The sequence below is a fragment of the Anguilla rostrata genome, chromosome 17 (genome assembly GCF_018555375.3).
Source record: "Anguilla rostrata isolate EN2019 chromosome 17, ASM1855537v3, whole genome shotgun sequence".
NCBI classification, from domain to species: domain Eukaryota; kingdom Metazoa; phylum Chordata; class Actinopteri; order Anguilliformes; family Anguillidae; genus Anguilla; species Anguilla rostrata.
The window spans coordinates 2776751-2804029 of record NC_057949.1 but is presented as its reverse complement, the minus strand read 5'-3'; the positions used below and the strand labels follow the sequence as shown (position 1 = coordinate 2804029).

The following is a 27279-nucleotide window of genomic DNA, read 5'->3' as shown; positions in this document are numbered from 1 at the left end:
CAATTTTGATGATGAGGTCTGAATCACTGTTAAATCAAGAAGACTCTCTGAAAGTCCACATAAATAATACTTTGTATAGATACATACATAGATATAGAACTAATAGCTCAGTAAAATAGAACATGACAATATGGTGGCAGATTATTTTGAATAGCAGTATGTGAAGAAAGTCACTTCAGGAGGAAGGACATGCAATGTTTTCTTTTGAAAACCAAGAGAACCAAGAAAGAAATCTCAGATAACTTCTCAGAGATCAGAGCTATTTGAGAATTTGCCATTGAAAAAGAAGGTGGGTTTTGATTACAAACGAAACAGACACACTAAATGAACGAACATTGCAGCTCTTTGCAGTGCAATCTCAGAGCAATGGCCATTGCAGCTTAGCTATTAGCCCCCAGTTCTGTTTCTCTGAGCAGTAGAAACTCCGTTCTCAGAAAGGTATGGGTGAACGGAGGCTCCCGGCCTTTCTGCAGAGTCAAACCTCCAGACAAGCTTGAGCCTGTTTCTATTCACAACCCGTTTTTATGCTGGTAGAAACTGCACAAGCTTCTCTATTCTAGATATTTCCTGAACATCACATGCCACAGTCTTCTCCTTTCAGTTCACTTTAGACATGAGCAGATTTAAGTTAAGTCTGTCTTCCTGCTGGGATGTGCATATAGAGAGATACACAAAGGAATGAGAGGTGACCCAATCACTTTGCAGTGAACTGGAGCTTATTGCCATTGGACAGAGGGGGCATTAGACAGCAAGCTGACTAAGACACTGAGAACCTGTGTGTGTGTGTGTGTATGTATGTGTGTGTCTATATATCAGAGAGAGAGAGAGGGAATGTGTCTGGGTGTGTGTGTCTGTGTCTATATATCAGAGAGAATGTGCATATGTGTGTGTGTCTGCATATCAGAGCGTGCATGTATGTGTGTGTGTGTTTGTGTGTGTGTGTGTGTGCACATGTGTGTATATATGCACATACATGAGTATACAAGTGTACACAAGAGTGTTTGTACTGAATGTATGTGTATATATACTGTATATATGAGCGTGTGTCTATATATTAGAGTGTCTGTGTGTGTGCATGCATGAGTGCGTGCATGTTTGCATGGGTGTGTCTGTGTGTGCGTGTGTGTGTGTGTGTGTATGCGTGTGTGTGTGTGCGCGCGCATGTGTGTGTGTGTGCGCGTATGTGTGTGTGTGTGTGCGTGTGAGGGTGTGCGCGCGTATGTGTGTGTGTGTGTGTGTGTGCGCATGTGTGTGTGTGTGCGCGTATGTGTGTGTGTGTGTGTGTGTGTGTGTGGGTGTGCGCGCGTGTGTGTGTGTGTGTGTGTGGGTGTGCGCGCGTGTGTGTGTGTGTATGTGTGCGTGTGCGTAGACTCTTACCCAGGCTGGAGCGGGTGCTGGAGCGCTCTATGATGGTGTGTTTACTGGGGTTGTTGAGGACGGAGCGCTTGGCCAGGGAGATGTCCGCCGTTACCCGGGTGATGGATATCCTGCCCAACAACATGGAATGCAGAGTGACCAAAGACTGCACGATCAACTGCATTACCAACACCGCGTAGACAACACCGGAGCAAAAAACAAAAGCATTAACACCAACACAAAACAGTGCACATACACACTTTCTCTCTCCATGCACTCACATACTCATACCTATGGGCAATTTGGATTCTCCCGTTAGCCTATACTGCATGTCTTCGGACTATGGGAGGAAACCGGAGTACCCAGAGGGAACCCACGCGAACACGGGGAGAACATGCAAACCCCGCACAGAAAAGCCCAGGACCTTCTTGCAGTGAGGCGACAGTGCTACCCACCGTACCGCCGCTCCACCCTATGTATAGATCATCGGCACCGTAAAGAAGCCACCCAGCTTGTTTCCGCCATTTCTGCGTTTGGCGCATTAATAGAAAACTTGCACCATCATATTGAGCCCTGTCAAAGTTCTGCAACTGATGAAGCATTTTCAAAGGAATCACGTGACGCTCAACCTGTCACTCAAACGTAACGAGGTAATAAGAGGTTTCCCTCGTTTTCTGAGAAACGAAGGCGACTTCCCATTCACTCTCCTGTGACTCGCTGTTCAGGCATTTGTGGGGACTCACCTGCCCTCAAACTTGTGTTTGAGGAAGTCGAAGAGAGCCTTCTGCATCATGTCAGTAACCTGACAGGCAACAGAATGGGGAAACTGGTGAGCTTTGCAAAGAGCGGTCATGTGACTAAAAATAGCAAACTGTTACCAGCACATTCAATGAGTTCAGATGGTTGGGATCCATGACACATGCATATTCTAGGCAAAACGACACGATCATATGGAACATTGACATTCTCTGCAAGATACTGTATAAATATCATGTTTCAACACTGTGGTCTGTTTGGGGTTTTTTTAACACAATCGGTCGTCATAACAACTGCTAGCCTCTTCCTGTTTTCTGAGGCACCACAAACCAGAAAACATGTGAAATATAGAGTATGAACACTTACTATGTGGGTGTGTGTACAATGAACCCATTGGTGATATGTTTTTACATGACTAATGAGAAACAGAAGTCTGGAAGGAAACCTATTATAGTGCCGAAAGATAAATTTTACAGCATTTTTAATTTGATCACTTCAGAAATAAAGAACATGAACAAAAGCTTAGAGAACCAGCCGATGATTCACCAGCTCACCTCATAGCCTTTGAGGGAGGGCCCCACCAGAATTATGGGTCTCATGGAAGGTACCACGTCATAAGGGGGGACATGTTCCATCTGGACCGTGGGAAAGACCAAAGGAAAGGGGGTTGGATACAATATGTACACACAAAAAATATTTAACACAAAATATATAATTGATTTATACACAAAATATACAATATATTTAACAGGATATGAAATTCACAACAAATTTAATGACAAATTACAATTGTTACAAATATATTTGTAGAAATATTTAATATATATTGTAAACTGGGGGAGAGGGGGAGCTGGGCAAACCATTCGGCCTAAACTAAAGCAGGACTACAGGTTAAGCCAGTTGGTTTATAAACGTGTTTATTTCTTTGTTTAAAAAACCTAGAGGTCGATATTTGCTATTATTATAGCCTTCTTTAATGTCCTCATAATTAAATTCGGCACTGAAAAAGTACAGCGGAACAGAGGGGGCGGGGCCAGTGCCAATACAGACACTGCTCCTGCTTATCTCACAGAGCCCCGCACCAGGGGGGTGTTTCACCAAGCAGGATTACTGAGTTACTTCAGACCACGCTCCAGATTTGGGAGGGTTCCGAGTTGTACTCAGTACAGTTATTCTGCTAACTCAGTACAGTCATCCTGCTAACTCAGTACAGTCACCCTGCTAACTCAGTACAGTCATTCTGCTAACTCAGTACAATTATTCTGCTAACTCAGTACAGTCATTCTGCTAATTCAGTACAGTTACTCTGCTAACTCAGTACAGTCATCCTGCTAACTCAGTACAGTTATTCTGCTAACTCAGTACAGTCATCCTGCTAACTCAGTACAGTCATACTGCTAACTCAGTACAGTTATTCTGCTAACTCAGTACAGTTATTCTGCAAACTCAGTACAGTTATTCTGCTAACTCAGTACAGTCATCCTGCTAACTCAGTACAGTTATTCTGCTAACTCAGTACAGTTATTCTGCTAACTCAGTACAGTCATCCTGCTAACTCAGTACAGTCATACTGCTAACTCAGTACAGTTATTCTGCTAACTCAGTACAGTTATTCTGCTAACTCAGTACAGTCATCCTGCTAACTCAGTACAGTTATTCTGCTAACTCAGTACAGTCATCCTGCTAACTCAGTACAGTCATCCTGCTAACTCAGTACAGTTATTCTGCTAACTCAGTACAGTTATTCTGCTAACTCAGTACAGTCATCCTGCTAACTCAGTACAGTTATTCTGCTAACTCAGTACAGTTATTCTGCTAACTCAGTACAGTCATCCTGCTAACTCAGTACAGTTATTCTGCTAACTCAGTACAGTCATCCTGCTAACTCAGTACAGTCATCCTGCTAACTCAGTACAGTTATTCTGCTAACTCAGTACAGTCATCCTGCTAACTCAGTACAGTCACCCTGCTAACTCAGTACAGTCATTCTGCTAACTCAGTACAGTTATTCTGCTAACTCAGTACAGTCATTCTGCTAACTCAGTACAGTTACTCTGCTAACTCAGTACAGTCATCCTGCTAACTCAGTACAGTTATTCTGCTAACTCAGTACAGTCATCCTGCTAACTCAGTACAGTCATACTGCTAACTCAGTACAGTTATTCTGCTAACTCAGTACAGTCATCCTGCTAACTCAGTACAGTTATTCTGCTAACTCAGTACAGTCACCCTGCTAACTCAGTACAGTCATCCTGCTAACTCAGTACAGTCACCCTGCTAACTCAGTACAGTCATCCTGCTAACTCAGTACAGTTATTCTGCTAACTCAGTACAGTCATCCTGCTAACTCAGTACAGTCATTCTGCTAACTCAGTACAGCCATCCTGCTAACTTAGTACAGTCATCCTGCTAACTCAGTACAGTTATTCTGCTAACTCAGTACAGTCATCCTGCTAACTCAGTACAGTCATCCTGCTAACTCAGTACAGTTATTCTGCTAACTCAGTACAGTCATCCTGCTAACTCAGTACAGTTATTCTGCTAACTCAGTACAGTCATCCTGCTAACTCAGTACAGTCATCCTGCTAACTCAGTACAGTTATTCTGCTAACTCAGTACAGTTATTCTGCTAACTCAGTACAGTCATCCTGCTAACTCAGTACAGTCATCCTGCTAACTCAGTACAGTTATTCTGCTAACTCAGTACAGTTATTCTGCTAACTCAGTACAGTTATTCTGCTAACTCAGTACAGTCATCCTGCTAACTCAGTACAGTCATCCTGCTAACTCAGTAATCTTGCTTTGTGAAACAGGGCCCAGGGCTGCTGGTGCTCCCTGGGGTACAGACTGTGACTGGAACCATATGACTGGTGGTCCCTGTAATACTGACAGTGACTAAGAGCATATGATTGGTTCTCCCTGGCTCAGCATGCACTAGTGACTCCTCTGGCCAATCACACGCCTGCAGTCTCCACCAGCTGCACCAGAGGCCCAATACTCTGGCACAATAAAGACCTAACACAGCGATCTCAAACCCCTGCCCTGTGTGCGGCCCCCAGCGTGCTGTTAATCAGCGTGTTTCAGCTCTAAAGCGCTTCGTTTAAAGACAAGACTGTTCCTCCTGCCGCGTGGGCGTAGAGATGCCTATTCGATGTCAGTCTCCTGTATAAATATTCATAGCACGTTAGCATTAGCATAGCACGTTAGCATGCGGGCACGGTGAGCCGCGTCGGGGAGCCGATAGGCAGCCCGCGTGGGCCGACGTTCGCATGCAAACGAGGCTCCGCTCGCCTGGAGGGGATCACCCAGCCCACTCGGAGAGAGGCCGTCGCGCAGACGGACGCCGTAAAATCATCTCATGGCGCTTTTTCAAGTCACGTGCCATGTGTTCGTGTTCTGTGGCTTTCATGCTGCCCGTATACTACGTCAGCCAAAAGATTTTAACAAAAGCTATTTTCACCAGAGAGGTTGTCTGATGTTATAAACAGTGATGAGCTCGGAATCGCAATCGATCGTTTCAAATCAGTAGAAAGAAGGCAGTGGGAACTGAAATGATTTTTTAAAAGCTGCACGTACACGCATGACTTTTCCACACTGTGTGGGTGGTGCGGTTATGGTGGCCTAGCGTTTAAGCCAGCTTGCTGGGTATGACACTGAAGAGTACAGCCAGGCCCATAATTCCCTTGGCGTTGTATCAGATTGTTTTTCTGCGCCAGATTGCGCTGCTGCCAAACTTCAGCCGGACAGATGCTGCCGATCGAACCGATCGCTTGGCTTCGATTGGCCTGTTTTCCAGCCTTTCTTTCAGGAACAGAGTTTTCGAATTAAAACCGCGATTTGGTTAAATTTACATATTTTCAATTCGTATAATGCACACAACTTTTTAATTAAGAAGGTTTATTGGAATAAAAAAAACTAGAAATTGTTTAATTTGAGGGCATTAAATCACTTTTTTATCTGTTTAATTGGGTTTAATATTATTCTCGTCTGTACTCCAGAACATCTGCCCATTTCGCGGGTGAGCGTATCACGGCCCTGTCCAAAAACAGGCACCGTCGCGATGGCGGAAAATCGCGCTGACGCCGGGAAGCGCGAGCGCAGGCCGGCTGAAACCCAGCGTTCAAATGGAAGGGAAAACACGTCCCCGCGCGTTAGCGTCCGCCACCCTTTCCCGCGTCGCGTCCCGTACGGCGCCATTCGCGTGCCGCCAACAACAAGTTCGTGATAGATTACGCGGTTCGATCGCCTGCAAATTCCCCCGCTGCTCCTCAGGAGGGCAGCGGACTTCCCCAGATCTTCCCCTTATTCATCTCGTGAACAGACGGCACCGTGAGACGTTGAACCTCAGAGAATACAAACCGCAGAGACTCACCAACTTCTGTTTCTGTTTAGCCGGACCACCTATCATGGACGCACACACCCCAGCGAGAGGGATTTAACAAAAACAAAAAAACAGACAACAAAGAACAAGAACACAGAGCACGTGTGTTATTGACAGGTTGGGAGGGGGGGGCATTAGGAGGGGGAAGCTGGCTGTGCTCACAGGAAGCTGACGCAGGAGGCCTTACTTTAGGACAGGGAGGTATGTGAGACTGAAACAGTTGGTCAGAGAATGTCTCTGCCACCATTCTGTACAAACAGGTACAGAACGGTGGCATGATCTATTTAAGTCCAATTTATGAGATAAGTATATGTTAAATATATGCTCGCTGCATAAGGGTATGTAGTTGCCTTTTGGTGGGATATTTTTTGTCCTCCTGTGCATTTTTCTCATCGCCCACACACATACAACCCAACCTGCACGTCCCATGTGACAGCCAGCCAGCTCATCCGTAGACACACACACACACGCACGCACGCGCACACACACACGCACACACACACGCTGCTCATCCTGATCAGAGACAGGGGGAGGGGGCGGGGTTTAGAGCAGGGGGCGGTGTGGTTAGTGGGGCGGGGCTGGAGGGAGGCGGGGGAACGGCAGCAGCGGGGAGGCGTGGCTCCAGCGGGGCGGGGGGCAGGGGGGGGTCCCCCTCAGTGTTACCTTCTTAAAGAAGGGGAGGCGGTGGGCGTTTGCCTGGGGGGAGGTGACACTGCCGGCGCTGGCCCTGGGGGAGCGGGAGTCTGCCTGGGGTTCGGAGGGCTCCTCCGAGTCCAGGTCCAGGGGCTCAACGTCAAAGCCCACCGTGGACATTTCCACGTGAGCTGGGGGGCGGGCAAGGCGGGGTGGGGGCGGGGTCCGGGGAGGTGGGGGGCGGGGCAGGAACCAGGTAAATATGAGAGGGAAAAAAGGGAGAGGGGAGAGAAAGAGGGAGAGGGGGAGAAAGAGGGAGAGTGAGGAGAAAGAGGAGAGGAGGCAAAAAGAGGGAGGGGGGAAGAAAGAGGGAGGGTAGAGGCAAAGGGAGGGGGAGAAAAGGGAGGGGGAAAAAGAGGGAGAGGTGGAGGGAAAAGGAGGAGGGTAAGGACAGACAGAGAGGGTGTGGAGAGGAAATGCAGGATGACAGAGAGAGAGAGAGAGGAGCACAGAAAGAGAGGGAGGGCAGGAGGAGGAGGAGGAGAGGAAAGTCATGGCTCAGGTTTGGTGAAATACAGGAAAATACCCAGGTACTGAAAACAGATGCGAAAAAAACACCCAGATAGGAGAAACAGGAAGTGAAAAGGCAAGGATTTGAACCAATGGGAAGTGGACACGATGAGAGAATAATAATAATAATAATAATAATAATAACCATCCACCATCAGGCCAGAGATAAAGGTATATGAGGGTGATATAGTGATAGAGGGACACTATAAAAAAGAAAGAGGAAAGGGACAAAAGAGAGAGAGAGAGAGAGAGCGAGAGGAAGAGAGAGAGATAAGCACTATGTAGGGCTGGTGTGTAAGGTGTCTGCAGGGCTGGTGGGAGAGGAGTATAGGTGCAGGGTGGGGCGGGGTGGAGTGGGGTGGTGCTGGGCGCTCAGATACACGTTGGGGGTTTGTGCTGGATCCTGGGGGTGGGACAGGGATGAACAGCAGGGGCGGGGGTCTGCCAGGATAAAGGGCTGGGTTTTGGGGGGCAGCATAAACTCTGGGGAGACCATTGATTATCCTGTAGCTGACGGTGCAACCCAGCAAGACTTCAACAGCGTGGAGGCCATTCACACAGAGGTGTCTTTAAGACCAAACAGGGGCAATGACATACATGCTGCTGGCTTTGCCCAACTCAGAACACTGGCTTTGACAGCTCAGGGTAAATCCTGGCATTTCTCTAAAGTTCTACTATTTTCCACTCTGATATCTGTCCACATTTTTTCCAAAACTCCCCTCTTTTTAAGTCCTGGGGTTGTGTTTTATATCGATTTTTTATATATTTTTTAAATTTTATTTTACATTTACCACTCTATTTTCAGTTCTGAAAAGAATCAGCCCTTTACAAAGCATTGAGCTCCCTTCAAGAATAAGAACTTTGGGACTTGATACCATAACCGTGTTTATAACAGGAAGCTGACAAAACACAAAAACATTTCCTGTTCTAGGTTACTTCCTGTGCTTCACACTAATTACAGGAAGTGAGAATTGTCGCTCTTCAAACCATACTAAGAGCCATGGCATGCTTTTTAAAAGGCTTCATCACAAGCACACTGACTGCATAGGTAAGAGAAAGCACTGGAGGTGATACAGCATATCGCGCTACACACACAGAGCAAGAGCAACAGCTGCAAGGCCGCAGCCGCGCTCTTAATTTGGCAGAAACGAGCGTGGCCAGCCCTGCTTCCTGCCGGTGATGTCATCCTCACCTGTGCCGGGGGGAGTGGGTCTGCGCGTTCCCGTGGCAACGTCGCCCAGGCTGGAGCTTCCCCCAGACTTACTGCGATGGGAACAGGACAGTGATCGGCTGTGCAGTTCACTCACACACATACAGCACACAGCTCATCTGAACGGGAAGAGAGGTGCTCGGGGTACACAGGGTGACAGTTTGAGGGGGATAGAGTGATTAAACACTCATTTAGGGTGAATGGGGTGTGATGTTTTTATATACGGCAGCTGTCCTCGTCCCTGGTGCTGAAGGGCCGCAGGGTCTGCTGGTGCTTTTTGTTATCGACATTTTGGAGGCGACATAGCTCAAGAGGTAAGACCGATTGTCTGGCAGTCGGAGGGTTGCCGGTTCAAACCCTTCCCTGGGCTTGTCGAAGTGTCCTTGAGCAAGACACCTAACTCCTAACCCCTAACTGCTCTGGCGAATGAGAGGCATCAATTGTAAAGCGCTTTGGATAAAAGCACTATATAAATGCAGTCCATTTACCATTTTCCCATTTGTTATCAGCACTTCATTGGCCAGCTGAAGCAGCTGATTACACAGTTAACTCACCTCGCCTGGTTTCTCAGCTGCGGGTCTTAAGGTTAAAACCGAATCCAGCAGACCCTGCAGCTCTCTGGGGTCAAAACTGGTGACCCCTGATATAGGCTGTTGGGTGGGTGGATTTTGTGCCGGTGTGATAGCGCTGGTAGGATAGCGCAGGTGTAGCGGCGCAGGTGAGACCCACCTGGAGCTGAGGCGGTTCTGTCTCATCCTCTGCTCCTGCAGCAGCCGGGTGTTCTCCAGCTTCACGGGGCTGGGGATGAAGCCCACCTCGCAGCCCTCCTTCACCAGGCGCCCGATCCACCACTCGTTGTTATACTTCTGCAGACGGAGAGAGCAGCAGCAGCTCCGTCAGCCTTCCAGGCTAACGCCCGGCAGCACTCAGGGCCAGACCTGCTAAAGGACTGCTATTGCTTTTCCAACACAACGGCAGTTTGCCGCCAGGTCGCAACATCGATGCTGTATTTACTCAACAATCGCAATTTTCCACCCGTCTGTCGGTGTATCTTGCCCTCGTAAAGTGTTTTCTTTATGTACACCATCTAACATCTTTATATCTTCTGCTGTTCATTTTATTATACCTAATGAATTCATTTTATGTGATGTCACTCCAAATCTTTATCCTCTCCGTTGGTGTTCATTTCCGTGCTATAAAATGGCATCGTGAAGCTGTACCTTGTTGGCTATTACCTACATTTCCTGATTTATATTTCCTGCTATTACCTACATTTCCTGATCTGCTCATTTATGTTTTCTTTTTCTTGTCGTTCCCTCGCTACCCTTGTAATGTGGGCGTGTAAGCATCCCACATTTTTTCTGACCCTTTTCATGACTGTCTCCTACCGCAAAATTGCACATGAGGATGTTGTCTCTGTGAATCGGTTGGTAATGTGTTACATTTGTGAGCGCAACAGAGCCGCAATGCAGCCAATGTGTTTGCGCTGCGACTGTTTCCTTAGTAAATCTGGGCCTCAGTGCATTATCAGCGTTTCAGATATGGGTTCTGCTGATGCATAGAGAACTAGTCTCAGAACCCAAGCGAGCAGAGCCGCAGAGATCTCAATACGCTCTCCCCTTACAGTCTGGGAATAGCACTCACTGTAGCAGGGGTACTGCGCCAGTGGTGTGCCAGTTTGGACACTCGTCAAATTCTCAGTTGGCAGTTTGAGGAAGCGTGACGTTTGACACACGCCTCCTCTCACTATTCAACCAATATCCTTCGTATTACGTTTCTCATATTCTACACTCTGTCTTAAAGCTTCTCATATTCTACACTCTGTCTTAAAGTTTCTCTAATTCTACCCTGCATCTAAAAGTTTCTTTCATTTGACCTTGTGTCTTAAAGTTTCTCCAATTCTACCCTGTGTCTTAAAGTTTCTCTAATTCTACCCTGTGTCTTAAAGTTTCTCTAATTCTACCCTGTGTCTTAAAGTTTCTCCAATTCTACCCTGTGTCTTAAAGTTTCTCTAATTCTACCCTGTGTCTTAAAGTTTCTCTAATTCTACCCTGTGTCTTAAAGTTTCTCTAATTCTACCCTGTGTCTTAAAGTTTCTCTAATTCTACCCTGTGTCTTAAAGTTTCTCTAATTCTACCCTGTGTCTTAAAGTTTCTCTAATTCTACCCAGTGTCTTAAAGTTACTTTCATTTGACCCTGCGTCTTAAAGTTTCTCTAATTCTACCCTGTGTCTTAAAGTTTCTCTAATTCTACCCTGTGTCTTAAAGTTTCTCTAATTCTACCCAGTGTCTTAAAGTTACTTTCATTTGACCCAGCGTCTTAAAGTTTCTCTAATTCTACCCAGTGTCTTGAAGTTTCTCTAATTCGACCCAGTGTCTTGAAGTTACTTTCATTTGACACTGTGTCTTAAAGTTTCTCCAATTCTACCCAGTGTCTTAAAGTTACTTTCATTTGACCCAGAGTCTTAAAGTTTCTCCAATTCTACCCTGTGTCTTAAAGTTTCTCCAATTCTACCCAGTGTCTTAAAGTTACTTTCATTTGACCCTGTGTCTAAAAAGTTTGTTCATTGGTTTAAAATTCCACCTCTGCCGCCTCTGACCTGCCCTCAGTGAGCGGGGATCCCTTATAAATTATTAGTCACATCCTGAAAAGTGAGCAGGCCTACTGCTCTGAACTGCACCACTTCCATCAGGGTGAAAGCAGAGAGGTGTACGCCTGACACGTGAGAAGTTAATACCCAGGTCTGTGTAATGGCTCCCAGAGGATCATCTGTGGATGGACTGGGGGAGTGGCCCTGAGTTTGACTGACAGCCGCATGACCCTCCCCCCCCCCTGACCTCTTTGATGTGCAGGAAGTCTTTGGCCTCGAAGGAGATGGCCATGCCCGCCACCGGAACGTCATCGTTGGGACCCGAGTTGTAGCCGACGTTAGTCCTGACAGCAAAGGCAACAGGTTTGGTCTGTGGTAGGCAGAAGAGAGAAAGGGAGGGATGGATAGAGAGAGAAAGAGAGAGAGAGAGAGAGAGAGAGAGAGAGAAGCAGGGTGGGAAAGAGAGAGAAATTATGATATGAGGTAGAGACATGAGACATTCCCCTCATGCTAACAGGTGACTGTTGGGAGTTGGTAGACGTTTGGAGTAACTTGCATTGAATGTGAATGTCACACATGCCATAATGGGGTTTCTGAGAAACTTCAACCCTTGCAAGTACTTAGAAATAACCCAACATCTATGTATAGTGTTTTGTTCTGAACTGAATAGAGACACTGAGTCAGACAGAATCTTAGGATGTAAAAATGACAGTAAGACAAAAGTGTGACACAAATAACTGTCTTTCAAGCACATATTAAATATATTTCAGTTTGCGCTGGTTGGGGACAGACGAGGACAGTCTCTCTGGTGAGAGGCCGGCGATGATGACAGGCGTGTGACAGGCCGCGCCCTCTCACCTTGGCCTTCTCGAGCGTGGCGAGGGCTTGTCTGTCGGCCTCCTTCCTCAGGGCCTCGGGGTCCTCCTCCAGGGACACGTCCGAGTCAGAGGGGCGGCTGGTGTAGGAGTCTGCAGAGCCCTGGGGCAGGGAGCAAGAGAGAGGGAACAGCTTAGAGTGCACTCTCCCAGAAGAAAGGGAACAGCTTAGAGTGCACTCTCCCAGAAGAGAGGGAACAGCTTAGTTTACACTCTCCCAGAAGAGAGGGAACAGCTTAGTTTACACTCTCCCAGAAGAGAGGGAACAGCTTAGTTTACACTCTCCCAGAAGAAAGGGAACAGCCCAGAGTACACTCTTGCAGAAGAGAGGGAACAGCCCAGAGTACACTCACCCAGAAGAAAGGGAACAGCCCAGGGTACACTCTCCCAGAAGAAAAGGAACAGCCCAGAGTCCACTCTCGCAGAAGAGAGGGAACAGCTTACCATACACTCTCCCAGGAGAGAGGGAAGAGCTTAGAGTACACTCTCCCAGGAGAGAGGGAACAGATTACCATACACTCTCCCAGGAGAGAGGGAACAGCTTACCATACACTCTCCCAGAAGAGAGGGAAGAGCTTAGAGTACACTCTCCCAGGAGAGAGGGAACTTATTACAGAGTACAGCACGATTGCCCTGCGCCATATAAAACGTGTTGGCAAAGTTTGTTACTATCAAGTAAATATGTAAGTCAAATTGTATAGAAACCTGAATTGGCATAAAACTGAAATCATTAGAACAGCAGGCAGGCAATCATATCTGGACAAAATTCCCAGCTTTAGATTTACACCAATTTCCATTGGATATTGACAGAGATTCCCAGCCTAAAATAGGCCAGATTTATCATGTCACCACCACAACTGCTCTGCTCCATATAAAATGCATTGCCAAAGTTATCGCGTTACAATCACATTATATTGGACATTTATGTGAACGTACCACAAACTTTTGAGTGCACAATCATGTCTGTATCATGAATGGGCAAGATTAATGTAACAAAGTTCTCAGCAGCAGCAGATTTCACATCAATCATATCAAAGTGTACCTGTCTGTCAGACAGAAGCCGTAACGAAGAGTGATGAAAGCAGGAAGATTTCAAATTTTAACTGATGCATTTTTTTTTAAAAGACACACAATCTAACGACAAGGCGTCTGCAACGGGCCGGTCGACCGCAGTTGTGCAGGTGCATGCGCGCGTATCTGCATGCGTGCGTATGCGGGCGTGCACAGGAAGCGCCTGCGCAGCTGTTGAGGTCGCCCTGCAGGCTGACAGACGCAAGCAGACAGCAGCGGACTCTGCGGAAAGCGCCGCCGCGCCAGAGCCCAGAGGAGGAAGTAAACGCTGTGCGTGTCCCTCATTTCCATTCCTCTGTTTCCCCCTGGCGCTAAACCCACACACAATATACACACACACACACACACACATTACACACACATGCACGCGTACACACACACACACATTACACACACACGCACGCGCGCACGCATGCACACACACACATACACACAACATACATACACGCATGCACACACACACACACACACACACATTACACACACACGCACACGCGCACGCATGCACACACACACACATACACACAATATACATACACGCATGCACGCATGTGCGCATACACACACACGCACACACACAATATACACATACGCATGCACACATGTGCGCATACACACACACACATGCACCACAACCACACACACACACACACGCACACACACGCACACACACACACACGCACAAACATGGACACACGCACACACACTCAGCGCTCCGCTCTGCTGGGTGTAGAGGCTGGTATGTCCCGATCCTGCCACTCAGTGTTCTCTCGCGGGTGTGATCACGCACGCCTCCTAAAAAAAGAGTGCCTGCACGCAGCGCGCGATAAAGAGAGCAGACACCTGCCATACAGACCGTCCTGCAGCAGGAGGAGGACAGAGACTGGCAGGAGAGACAGTGAGAGCAGTGACTGGCAGAGACAGTGGTGCAGTGACTGGCAGTAGGGACAGTGAGAGCAGTGACTGGCAGAGACAGTGGTGCAGTGACTGGCAGAGACAGTGGTGCAGTGACTGGCAGTAGGGACAGTGAGAGCAGTGACTGGCAGTAGGGACAGTGAGAGCAGTGACTGGCAGGAGAGACAGTGAGAGCAGTGACTGGCAGTAGGGACAGTGAGAGCAGTGACTGGCAGAGACAGTGGTGCAGTGACTGGCAGAGACAGTGGTGCAGTGACTGGCAGTAGGGACAGTGAGAGCAGTGACTGGCAGTAGGGACAGTGAGAGCAGTGACTGGCAGAGACAGTGGTGCAGTGACTGGCAGTAGAGACAGTGAGAGCAGTGACTGGCAGAGACAGTGGTGCAGTGACTGGCAGTAGAGACAGTGGTGCAGTGACTGGCAGTAGAGACAGTGAGAGCAGTGACTGGCAGAGACAGTGGTGCAGTGACTGGCAGTAGAGACATTGAGAGCAGTGACTGGCAGTAGAGACAGTGGTGCAGTGACTGGCAGTAGAGACATTGAGAGCAGTGACTGGCAGTAGAGACAGTGAGAGCAGTGGCTGGCAGAGACAGTGGTGCAGTGACTGGCAGTAGAGACATTGAGAGCAGTGACTGGCAGTAGAGACAGTGGTGCAGTGACTGGCAGAGACAGTGAGAGCAGTGACTGGCAGGAGAGACAGTGAGAGCAGTGCTGGCAGAGACAGTGGTGCAGTGACTGGCAGTAGAGACAGTGGTGCAGTGACTGGCAGTAGACAGTGCAGTGACTGGCAGGAGGGACAGTGAGAGCAGTGACTGGCAGTAGGGACAGTGAGAGCAGTGACTGGCAGGAGAGACAATGAGAGCAGTGACTGGCAGTAGGGACAGTGAGAGCAGTGACTGGCAGTAGACAGTAAGTGCAGTGACTGGCAGAGACAGTGGTGCAGTGACTGGCAGTAAAGACAGTGAGAGCAGTGACTGGCAGAGACAGCGGTGCAGTGACTGGCAGTAGAGACATTGAGAGCAGTGACTGGCAGTAGGGACAGTGAGAGCAGTGACTGGCAGGAGAGACAGTGAGAGCAGTGACTGGCAGGAGAGACAATGAGAGCAGTGACTGGCAGTAGACAGTAAGTGCAGTGACTGGCAGTAGAGACAGTGAGAGCAGTGACTGGCAGTAGACAGTAAGTGCAGTGACTGGCAGAGACAGTGGTGCAGTGACTGGCAGTAAAGACAGTGAGAGCAGTGACTGGCAGTAGACAGTGAGAGCAGTGACTGGCAGTAGACAGTCAGTGCAGTGACTGGCAGAGACAGTGAGAGCAGTGACTGGCAGAGAGACAGTGAGAGCAGTGACTGGCAGTAGAGACAGTGAGAGCAGTGACTGGCAGGAGAGACAGTGAGAGCAGTGACTGGCAGGAGACAGTGAGAGCAGTGACTGGCAGTAGGGACAGTGAGAGCAGTGACTGGCAGTAGGGACAGTGAGAGCAGTGACTGGCACAAGAGACATAGAGTTCTGTGACTGGCAGTAAGGAGGGGGGCAGTCGATGGAGGGGAGAGAGAGGAGGGGAGGGGGCTCTGTATTGGAAACTCCCAGGGGAGGAAATAGAGGGATTATCACACTGGGGAGCAGAGTTTTGAGCACATTATTCCTCTCAGCCTACTCTTCCATTCTCTCTCCCGCTCCACCCCTTCCTCTCCCACTCACCCACTCCCCCTTATCTCTCTCTCCCTCTCTCTCTCTCCACAGCCCTGAGGCAGTTAGACCCTCAGGCGTGTAAGAACAGCCCGTTGTACGTTACGCATTACACTGCGGGGGTCCTTACGGGTACTAAGTACTCAAGATGCCATCATAATAAGGTGCCAAGACAACCAAGGATAAAAGTCAATATTTATCTGCTGAGCGAGGCGTGGCTGGCCGCCACCCGCGGACTGATTCACGGCCGTGCGCTAGACTCCTTATTTAAGGGACCGCTGAGGGGCACCGAGGGAGGGGCCGTAACCATAATAAAAATCAAAGGAAAGTACTTTATGGACTCCCCCTGCCAAGCCCCTCCCCCCCCTCTGTACCCCGGCAGGTGGCATTCCTGCAATCTCAATCTATGCTCCACCGGCCAGCGTGTGTCACCGTAAAGAGAGAGAGGGGCGAAAACCGGCTATATTTCCCCCCAGGGATCCTCTTCAAATATCCGATCTTCCTGGAAACACATAAAAATCAATCCTCAGGTTCTCGTCGAGACAGAAACCATTATGGCGGTAAGTTAACGATCCCTAAGGCAGCGCTTTAGCTCAGCAAATTAGCGTTTAGCTAACGGTCGCGCTGCCGGCATTCCGCGCGGGCTCTGAACTCGCGGCCCGGTAAAACGGGGGGATCTCGTTTTCCCCCGTTTCTGGCGGAGCGGCGATATTCGCGGGTTTAGCGGTTTCATTTCGATCGGCGGCCCGTTTGAGCCTCCCGGATTTGAAGTCGAGATTCTCGCGCGCGGAGAACCTGCGACCCGCCCGCCACTCAGTGCGTTTAGGCAGCTGCTCCCCACGTCGGCCTCAGTCTCGAGCCCCCCTGCGGGCGCTGCTTTCGCAGATAACCGCGCGGTCCCAGCTCTTGGCCAATCCGTGTGAATGAAAGAGAGCCTCTCGCTTTAGGGGTCTCTGGATAGAGCTAGCGTCCCCACCTCCACGCGCACGTGCTGGAAAGGCGTTCACCGGGGTCCAACAGAAAAACAGCCCTCAGAAACCCGGTTCTTGTTCGTTTAATATTACACGGCTTTGTTTACTTTGGCTCACCTAAAGTTGAACTCTGAGCATTTAGCATGTTTTTTTTTGCTAGCCCCACCTGTGTTACATCTCACACTATAACCCCTCACACATTTACTTCCCAAAAATATTTCTCTATCCGTGGGAAAGGAGTGCAACCGCATTTATAATCGCAACATGAATTCAGCACACGCACAGGTTTACACACATTATTCTGAGTTACAATAGCCTTGGATTACGCTTTCCAGTTATACATTTTTAATACATGTTTTGCCCACTATCCAAATGGCGATCACCAGTCCCTTCAAACTCTCCCCAGGCGCATGCAGAGCGCTTTGATATGAGCAGCGGTCGGGTGAATGTGGGTCAGCGGTTGTGTGTCGTGCTCCGCGGTGGCCGGCGTGAACACGCATTACAGCTAAGCGGGCTGGCTGCTGAATATTGCATGTGCCGCGCTCCCCCTATGGAGCAGATGTCCTTTCATTATGCCACCCGATACGCTCTTTTCTCCCGGGTTTGGGAGGGCCCTCTGTGGCCCCTCCTCGGGGGCGCGCCGGAGGAGAGTGAGTCTCTGCCGAACCGCGCTGCTAGCCGCCGCTCCGCCAACACTCAGCCGCTCGTGAGCTCCAGTCCGAGCTGCGGGCTTCACGGGCACCTGCCAGACCCCTGCCAGACCCCCGCCAGACCCCCGCCAGGCCACTGCCAGGCCGCCACCAGACCACCCAATCGGCCGGAGGAGCCTCTAACCAGTGCCAGTCCTGGTCCTGGAGAGCTACAGGGTCTGCTGGTTTTCATGGTGACTCTGCACTTCATGAATCAATCAGAGCAGTTGATTACACAGTTAACTCAACCCACCTGGTGTCTTGGGTCTCAACTGGGTGCTGATTTTAAGGTGAAAACAAAAAGCAGCAGACCCTGTAGCTCTCCAGGACCAGGGTTGGAGACCACTGCTCTAACGTGACTCAGACGGGGACAATCCTGCCGACTGAGACTCCTCCCTCCCTTGGTGACACTACGGCAAATTAGCCCCCCTCCCACCCCCCCGAACCCCCCCCCCCCCCAACCAGGTGAATCCACACAGCTGACTGCGAGAAATCCCTGCAAGCATTACCGCTACAATCAAATTCCCAATCCGCCCCATATGTTTATGATGATTATTTTATGTTTGAGACATTTAACTTGGCTGCACAATGAATTGCCCATTAAGGACAACACAAATTTATTGACAGACTGATTCAATTAAGTTGTTTCTGAGGTTCTCCTGGATCAGTGTGTATCAGACTGCAACGTCATCTCTTCTGTTAATAATTGTGGCATACACATTGTCCGTATAACGCTATTTGTGCACACTGCTATCTTCTCGCCGTGTCTTTCTCGTAAGATATTTTAACCTCAGCGAGACTCATCCGGTTAGATTCAGAGGTTAACAGATAAAACCAACTTTCACCCTCGTTCTGTTAGCGAGAAACCCATTCTGTTCGATGTTAAACGAACGTAGCCACAGCCTCCATAACATCCACATTCATTCTGTAATTGAGGTCATGAACAAGGTCTCAATAAAGTGGGCAAGTACTTTTTCCCAGCACTGTAGCCGACTGAAAATACCGGAATCAGAATGCAGAGAGGCAGCGGGGGGGGGGGGGGATTTTAACAGACGCCGCTTGTTCCTCCATTCCGCCTGACCCCTCACCCCTGGGGGGTGACGGGCGGGCGTTTTCGCCAGCGGATTCCTTTTGCGTAAGCCTCCTTGTTTTTCGCGCGTCAGTCGTCGTCGTCAGAAGGGGGGGCCCTCCTCTCTCTCCGGAGCGGAGCGCGGACTGGAATGTGCCGCCAGCTGACGGGGGGGGGGAGAGGCCGAAACGGGTGAGTCATCAGGTGCGATTCGTTTTTAAAATAGAGGTGAGGGCGCTCGGCGCGGGGTGCGCGTCAGGAAGTCGGATCGTTCGCCGAGGAGTCGCGGCACGCAGGCCCCTCGCAGTCGCCGCGGCGCTCGATCCGCCGATCCAGGACGAGCGTCCGAACGGTCCCTCGCGACGCTCGCTTCTTTACACGCGCGCCGCAAAAATTACAAATGCATTTTTACAGAGTAGCCATGACTCACGTATTTGTCATAAATCCAGCACAATTGTGTTTCATTTTCAAAGACACTGTGAGTAACTGTAAACCAGTAGTGGCTACTTTCCAATGGCAGTACCACAAAGTGCGTAAACACACACACATTGAAGCAAACACCTCAGCTCTCACACGCGCGCGAGACTTCACGTTCGGACCCTGACTCATGCCGTCTTGTCCAGACCTGACTATCTCTCACATTCAAAAGGTGGATCAGTTTTGCTTCCCGACGAATGTCAATGTGCAATTAAAGTGATATCAGCTGCTGTCTGTGCCAAGTATCCCTCCTATACTCGATGGAACAACTCCCCATTGGACGAAAAATACCTCCCCCCCACTCTTGTTGCCACTCCCCTCAACAAATCCTGACTCATTTCAACCTTGTGATCTGCGCATTGGTCGCAGCCAATGCTCTCTCCATTTAGAAAAAAAAAAAAATCATTAAACAGGGGGTCAGAGGTCACGGTTGAGTCTACACTGCCAAAGAGAATAGAGGCAGGCCTGGACACGAAGTACGGCCTAAAAATACCACGGGGCTGCCTGCCACCACCGGCCGAATATACTGCGGGTGATAAATGCTGGGGTAGGTCCGGCGGGTGCTGGAGGTGGCGGCGCTGGGGGGTGTGGATGGGGGAGTAGGTTTACAACTATATTTATTTCAACTAGTATTAATATCACGCTAAGTACACTAATATACAGTAAGCAAATGAAAAGGGATTTGCTTTCCTCAAACATTGGACAGAGTCTAATGGTAACCCCTACTGAGAGACTGAAGCTTTCCCCCACGAAGATAGCTAACTACAGAGAGATCAAACACTGTCACCATGTTTGCTGCGCTGCCTCAATCAAAAGCGGACAAAGCTCGGCCATGGCACGCAGGAAGTCGATGAAAAACGTGTCATCTCGCTGCTTTTAACTATCTCCGTTACGTAGCGGGGTACCCTCCTTTAATTTCTTTGAGGCGCGGCCGGCTAGCTACGCGTGCGGCGAGTATGTACCACGTCGGGGGGGTAATGGAATCCTGGGATACGTAATGGCCGGGCGTGTTTGCACACCCTCGGGGGGGGGGGGGCGCACGTTTAATGGCCGTTTGGGGGGGGGGGGCGCATGGCGGGGACGGGCGAGCGAATCCGTCGCGCGGGACTCGGCTGCGGTGCCGCGCGTCGTTAGCCCCGCGGTCTCGCTCTCGCCGAGTTTCCTCTCTGCGACCTTTGGCCTTTCCCATGAGGCTCCGCACATACATTACATTACATCAGCATAACAGACGCTCTTATCCCGACTACAGCGACTCACTTAAAGTTAATGCATTCACTTGATTTATAGGAACCAAATGCATTTGCCTTATTTATAGGACTTAAACCCATTCGCCTGATTAATATTCGCAATACTGCCAGACCAGTCTAAGGATATTCCTACTCCAACGGGTACATATGCAACATCACTCCAGCACTAATGCAAATTAACTATGCTAATTGTAAATCTTGACTAAGCTAAGTGCAAATCCCCAGTGCATTCACATTTTATTCCCTAACAAAATAAAAAAAACCGAAACCTTAGGAATATCGTAACCTGAATGAGCACAAAAGGTGGGGATGGGAGTGGGCGGGGCTTATGTTAGGGGGTGGGGATGGGAGTGGGCGGGGCTTATGTTAGGGGGTGGGGATGGGAGTGGGCGGGGCTTATGTTAAGGGGTGGGGATGGGAGTGGGCGGGGCTTATGTTAGGGGTTCACATGGTTTCATGTAATCCAGGGGTCTCAGTGCCTGCAGTGTCTTTGTGATTTCCTTTCAATCACCAGCCAATTAAAGCCCTGAAAACAAAGCGTGTGAACTCTTTAGCCAATCAAAGACATGGGGAAATTCTTACAAAAAGCCTTGGGGTTTCAAGGGGTAAAATTAGTCACTTGTGCTGAAACGCATCAAAAACCAGCAGACGCTGCAGCCCTCCAAGACGGGAGTATGACACCCCTGATGTAAACTAAGCAGTCCAGATTCAGGCCAGTTGAATTTTTCCATCATGTATTCGCGATATGCACCTGACAAGACAAGATCAGAGAGCTGTCTCACGATCCGCAGGCAACACCATAGAAGGAGAGCAAACAGTAATCAGATGATATTTATTAAGTTATACTGAATAAATAACTTGCCACCGACTAAAGGATTAGTAACCTGGAAGCAACAGTTTAATTGATCTAAATAAACCAAAATTCAATTCATTTTCGTGAGACAGCGAGAGAACAGGCCGCAAAAACACGGGCACCTCTCTCCTCTATAATAATGTTTATTTTCCTGCGCTCCTGGTTGAGTTGGGCCCTATAGGTACATTATGCAGCATCTACTCTGTGGAAAAAAAATATAAAATGATGATGTTCATTACACTCCTATGAACGAACTGCGTACAGAGGCTATAAGGCAAAGCTGTCTTTTGAGAGTCCTGGCGAATATCCAGCAAATATCTTACAGCCCCTTTTCAGACTACGCGTAATCAAAACACATTCCCGAGTCAAAATTAATCTTCTAACAGTACAGATATAGAGCATAAACTTTTAAGTGACTAAGCTTTTCAACAACTTTTTAACAATTTGATTTCTACACAAATGAATAAAATGTGAAACCCTTTGCATGCTTGCCTTATTTATTAAAATATAAAGTGAGGGTGTAATAAACTATAAACAAGCTAAACTATGAACAAATCACACAACATGCAGGCAATTGTTATTGGATAACTATCACCTGCGCTGCTCAAAGGTGAGCATTAGGTCTGAGGGCAGGTTTGGTGCGTCTGGACTGCTTCAGAGTGACAGCGAGCATAAGCCTGTAAGGGCTGCCTAAGGTGAACCCGTCTCAGACAGGGACGGGGCCTTGCAGTCCAGGGTGGGAAAATCCCTTCGCCCCAAAAAGTAAGTCAGACACACCACGGCCTGCAGTAGACCTCCTCGTCCCATTCTCGTCTTCCGTTTCACTACCGCTCTTCCCCCGCGAGCCTTCATCCCCGACGCTAACCGAACCGGGGGTGTGGAACCCAATCGAACCGAACCGGAGGTGTGGAACCCAATCGAACCCAACCGAACGTTAAGCGGTCGGAACCCGCAGCGGTCGCGGTCGAGGCGGACTTACCGGCTCCGAGTCGTCGAGCCCGTACAGGTACATCGCGGCACGGACGGACGGGCGGCGGCGGCGGCGGAAAGCGCCGGAACCGCCTCCTCCTCCTTCAGAGCCGCTGCAACAGGTCCGCGGAGAGAGTGCCGGGGGGGAGAGAGTGCCAGGGGGGAGAGAGAGAGCGCGGCGGCCCTGAGTCACGCGGGGGACGGGTCAGCGGCGGCGGCGCGGCGGAACAGAGCTAACAGATCGATCCTTTATGAGAGACAGAATAAACAGAGCCGCGGAGGAGGAGGAGGAGGAGGAGAGGAGGGGAGGAGGAGCGCGGCGGCGGCGGCGGCGGGTGTGTGGATGCTCCGCCGGGAGCTCTCGCTGACTAAATGCGAGGGCGGTAGGAAAGAGCCGGGCTGGGAGGAAGCCCAGACCGACAGAAACTCTCCTCTCTTTATCTCTCTCTCTCTCTCTCTCTCTCTCTCTCTCTCTCTCTCTCTCTCTCCTCTCTCTCTCTCCTTCTCTCTCTCTGTCTGCCTTTCTTTCTTCCCCCTCTTTCTTTCTTTCTTTCTTTGCGTCAGGGGTGTCTGCCTCTAATTTAGCTCCTTGCTTCACTTCACAGCTCCCGTTCAAAATAGCTCCCCACCAGCTGATTCTATTCTGGGCCTGTCATTGGCTGAGCCAGGGTAGTCTCCCAGCTACTGTCATAGTAACCGGACCAGTTGCTTGGTACAGTAAGAATGAGAGAGAGAGAGAGAGAAAGGGAGAGGGAGAAAGAGAGAGAGAGAAAGTGTGTGCGAGAGAGAGAGAGAGAGAGAGAGAGACATGAACAAAACAGAGAGACTGAGGTAGAAAATTAAATGAAAGATGAAACTAGAATTAGAACTGAACAAAAACCAAGTACATTTATAAAATGTACTGTATTTATTTATTTATGTGACAGGGACAGCGAGCACCAACTTGGCTCTTCCAGAATTATCCATAAAGTTAATTTCATCTGTTGTCCCTAGGCAAGTAACATAAAGTACAAATGACTGGATTAGGACCTTAGGATAAATGTTGAACCTGCAGAACTGTTATATTATATCAAGCAGACCTTTTTTTCTTTTTACAAAAAGAAGTCAGAGATGTAGTAAAGGAAAGTAAGAAAAGATATACAGCCTTCAGATGCACTTTGACCCTGCCACTGATTGGCTAACAGCATAATGGGGGCGACATAGCTCAGGAGGTAAGACCGATTGTCTGGCAGTCGGAGGGTTGCCAGTTCAAACCCTGCCCTGGGCATGTCGAAGTGTCCTTGAGCAAGACACCTAACCCCTAACCCCTAACTGCTCTGGCGAATGAGAGGCATCAATTGTAAAGCGCTTTGGATAAAAGCGCTATATAAATGCAGTCCGTTTACCATTTACCATAATAACCGCGCAGTACCAAAGCCTGTGCAGCGTGTTGATCTCAAGAGCCTGTTGCTCTCAACAGGCAACAAGCCAGCTCTGAAACAGTTACATCAATGTGCATATCAGCCTCTGTCCACATCCACTCACCCAGCAATGAGGAACTCAATTCAGCAGGGATGTGACGCAAGCAATAAAAAATTTTAAAAAAAGAATGAAACCAAAACAAAAGTCTGCAGTGCTTTTAAAATAGCGTATGACAAAAGAGAAAAGTATGGGGTGAATGTACAATTGGCTGGAATGCCATTGCAAGATGTCATGCCTGGAGTGAAAAAAACTCTTTCTTTTTCGACAAAATAGGAGCAAACAAGTCTAATGGCAGCTTTGTAACGTGGAGCTAGCATTTCAATGTGGTAGATCCAGAGTGATGCTGAATCACATCGAAAATAAGCAGCTACAAGAAATGAGAACAACAAAACCTGCTCAAGACAACACCTGCTATCCAAAATGACATTACCCAGCTTTACACTTTGACCAAATTCAATGATGAAATGTTTTCATTTTGACAGTTCAACAATAACAACTGGCCTCACTAACCAATAAGCAGCAATTTAAGTAAAAAGCACATCCCTAGTTGAGTGACTCAAGGCACTTCATCATGGGAACTTGAAGGTAACTTGAATTGCCCTTAATGAACCATCATTCCATTTCATTACAGTGCAGGCCACAATATACTGAATGTGGGACATCTGTCTCTAAGTCACATAAGAAGTAAAAGAACACACTTCAACAAATTGATCTGATTTATTGATGCCCGCCATGATTTTACCTGACCAGCTTAGTCAAGTTCAAACAGGAAAGTATACATTTCCCAACTAACCAAAAGACCGGAAGACTTCATCCAGCTACAAACTTGGAAATGCGAAAAAGCTTTTGCACAACTCTTTCAGTTGGGAGTCCCAGTTGTTTAACCACTAAGTCACAGTTAAGCTGCCACATAATATATATAATATCACATATCATAAAAACTCTGTGCCATGACCACAGACACCACTAGGCTCTCATCCAGTAAAACAATACAGAACACTGCATGTACACTAATTCACTCAGCTGCTGAGCGTGAAGGGAAAGATGTTGATGAAGAAAAATGGGCAATTGTTGCAGGTGTAGCTGAATGCATTCCTCATTCTCATTCTACACCTCTGTCTCGTTCCCCGTTTGACGTTTGTACATTTTGTTAGGTGTAAGTCTTGTTGGAGTAACTTTGTGTTTCATGTCAGGTCCCCCCTTGCAAAAAGAGATTTCAATCTCAATGGGGTTTTCCTGGTTGAATAATGGTGAAATAAAATAAAAGCAACACATTTAACTGACTGCAAAGTAACGGCGTATCCACAAATCAGCCCAAATCAGCTCAGAGTGACTACGCCTTTCCACAGTGCCCAAATCTGCACAGCCCCGGTGCTAAACTAACGGGTGGACAAGAAAACAAAATAGTTCAGCAAAGGAAGATTGCCCCCGAGGGGACAGTTTGTGTTCACGTTGTTGTCACATTTGTAAGAACAGTGGCTTCCGTTAACTATTCTTTAAAACACAAAGCACCCTCATGTGAATGAGATTCAGAACCCGCTCAACCCAATAAGTGGCTGCTTAGGGGCTCCGTGACCACCAGGGGGCCGCTAATTATTTTAAAATATAGACACTATTTATAATGCTGGGTTGGGGGACAACCAAAATCAAATCCAGCAAAGGGCCATTCAAGGGCTGAGGCCAGCACTGGTGAGACTACTTACACTGCTTGGAAATGATAAGACATTAATTCCACAACAATATCATTATTCCATACTTTTACCTCTTCACTAGTTTTTGTGCTGAGATTAAAAACATACAGTTACTTCCAAAATCCAATAATAGGTCTTCTTATAATGCTTTATTGGTCATTTTTCTCCTGCTTGTTTTTTTTTTGTATTGTGTCATTTAGCCTGTAGCACGGGAATCAAAATGCTTGTGTTTCCCGTGTGACAACACGTAACTTCAGTGATACAGGAGTGACAGTACAGCAGATAAGCTAGGCCTGTGCTATCAGCGGTTAGCATGCGCATTCTGATCATCCTATCCCCTCAGTGCAGAGGGGCCTCACAGCGTTGTAGCGCCGCGGGTGCGTGGCGTGGACCAAACGGTGAAATGCTAAATCCGCAGAGCCGATTCCCAAACAGGGAGCGAGCACAGCCTTCACACACAGGAACGGCAGCTATGGGCTTCTCAGCGTTCTCTCTCCGCCAGATCAATACATTTAACATTACAATACAGGAACTTAGCAGATGCCCTTATCCAGAGCGACTTACATATTGCACCCATTTATACAGCTGGATATAGACTGAAGCAATGCAGGTGAAGTACCTTGCTCAAAGGTACAACGGCAGTGCCCTACCCGGGAAGCGAACCGGTGATCTTTTAGGTTACAAGACCAGCTCTTTACCCATTATACTCCACTGCCACCTTGTATCAATAAAAAGAGCCAAGTGACCCTGTGAGAGGTCCTCAAAGCTGATATATTTGAAAGTTCAGTGTGAATGTCAGCAGCATGACGAGCGCAGACCGGAAGTCAGAAAGAAGCAGAGCACTTCTTCCACAGGCCAGAGCATATACTTCCTGTTTAAGAGCTCGGAGAAGAAGAAGCTGAAGAAGCTTGCTCTGTGGTTTTTAGATGCGCCAATGCAGATACATAAAAGTTAATTCAGTTTGAATGCCACATTTAGGAAAGTTCTGGGAAGTGAAAGTATCAAATATGTATGTGTATCTTTTGTAAACAGAAGAAGTAACTGTTAGAAACTTTGCTTCTTAGATTCTCAGATACTGTATCACATCAATAAATAAACAAACACACACACACACACACACACACACACACACACACAGAAACCTCGAGTTGTTTGCTTAACTTTATGAGCTGGCAGTCTAGCTGAGTCAGATGCGTCATTCTAAGTTTGGCCAACACATTTTCATTTAGCTGGCTAAGCTGAGAACAGATGCTTTGCTCAGATGACTCTGTAAACTAATCACACTGCCCAAATACTTCAACCTCAGGTTATAATGCAAACACTGCACTTTGTTTTTAATGCTATCATCTCCCTCTGCATCTAACTTACAACCAAAATGTACCAGTAAATGCAGCAGATTCAACCAACAGGATGTTGATGATTTTTCGCTAGTTCCTCCTCCCAGATAACAACAAGTGAATTGCACATTTAAAATGTAAATATATCTAAATAAAAGATATCAATCAATTTTAATCTTAAAATTAATTGATGATCAGAGCATTAGTTTATTAATGAGATCAATTAGCATGTTAATCGCAACCATACCCTAACATAAACACATATCTGCATAGAAGAAACAAAAGAAAAAAAAAAACATTCCCAAAAGACATTTCTAGCAGTCAAGGTAGACTGCCAGGTAAATCCAGTTTAGATGCGGACCCGTCCCAGCATTCTGTGCAGTATTGCTACATCAGCTCCACTGTGTGAATGCATTTGCAATATTGTGTACCACACGCCTGTGTGGCCTGCAGCCCCTGAACTCTCCCTCTGGG

At 48.1% G+C, this 27279-nt stretch overlaps 1 protein-coding gene across 6 annotated transcripts in view; it reads right to left on the bottom strand.

Annotated features, from left to right (window-relative positions):
* The window catches only part of LOC135243269 (voltage-dependent L-type calcium channel subunit beta-1-like), a 71116-nt gene that overhangs the window by 15637 nt on the left and 28200 nt on the right, over positions 1-27279 (bottom strand). For 3 of the 6 annotated variants that reach the window (XM_064314963.1, XM_064314967.1, XM_064314965.1), the window contains 8 exons: positions 12355-12474; positions 11744-11866; positions 9636-9772; positions 8889-8959; positions 7157-7317; positions 2667-2747; positions 2100-2158; positions 1378-1487 (listed from right to left, as the gene is read on the bottom strand). In XM_064314963.1, the coding sequence (XP_064171033.1) occupies positions 1378-1487; positions 2100-2158; positions 2667-2747; positions 7157-7317; positions 8889-8959; positions 9636-9772; positions 11744-11866; positions 12355-12474 (862 nt within the window). Of the gene's footprint in view, positions 1-1377; positions 1488-2099; positions 2159-2666; positions 2748-6484; positions 6514-7156; positions 7318-8888; positions 8960-9635; positions 9773-11743; positions 11867-12354; positions 12475-22326; positions 23006-27279 lie in introns of those variants that run through there. The other 3 variants (XM_064314964.1, XM_064314968.1, XM_064314966.1) reach the window with 2 other exon arrangements.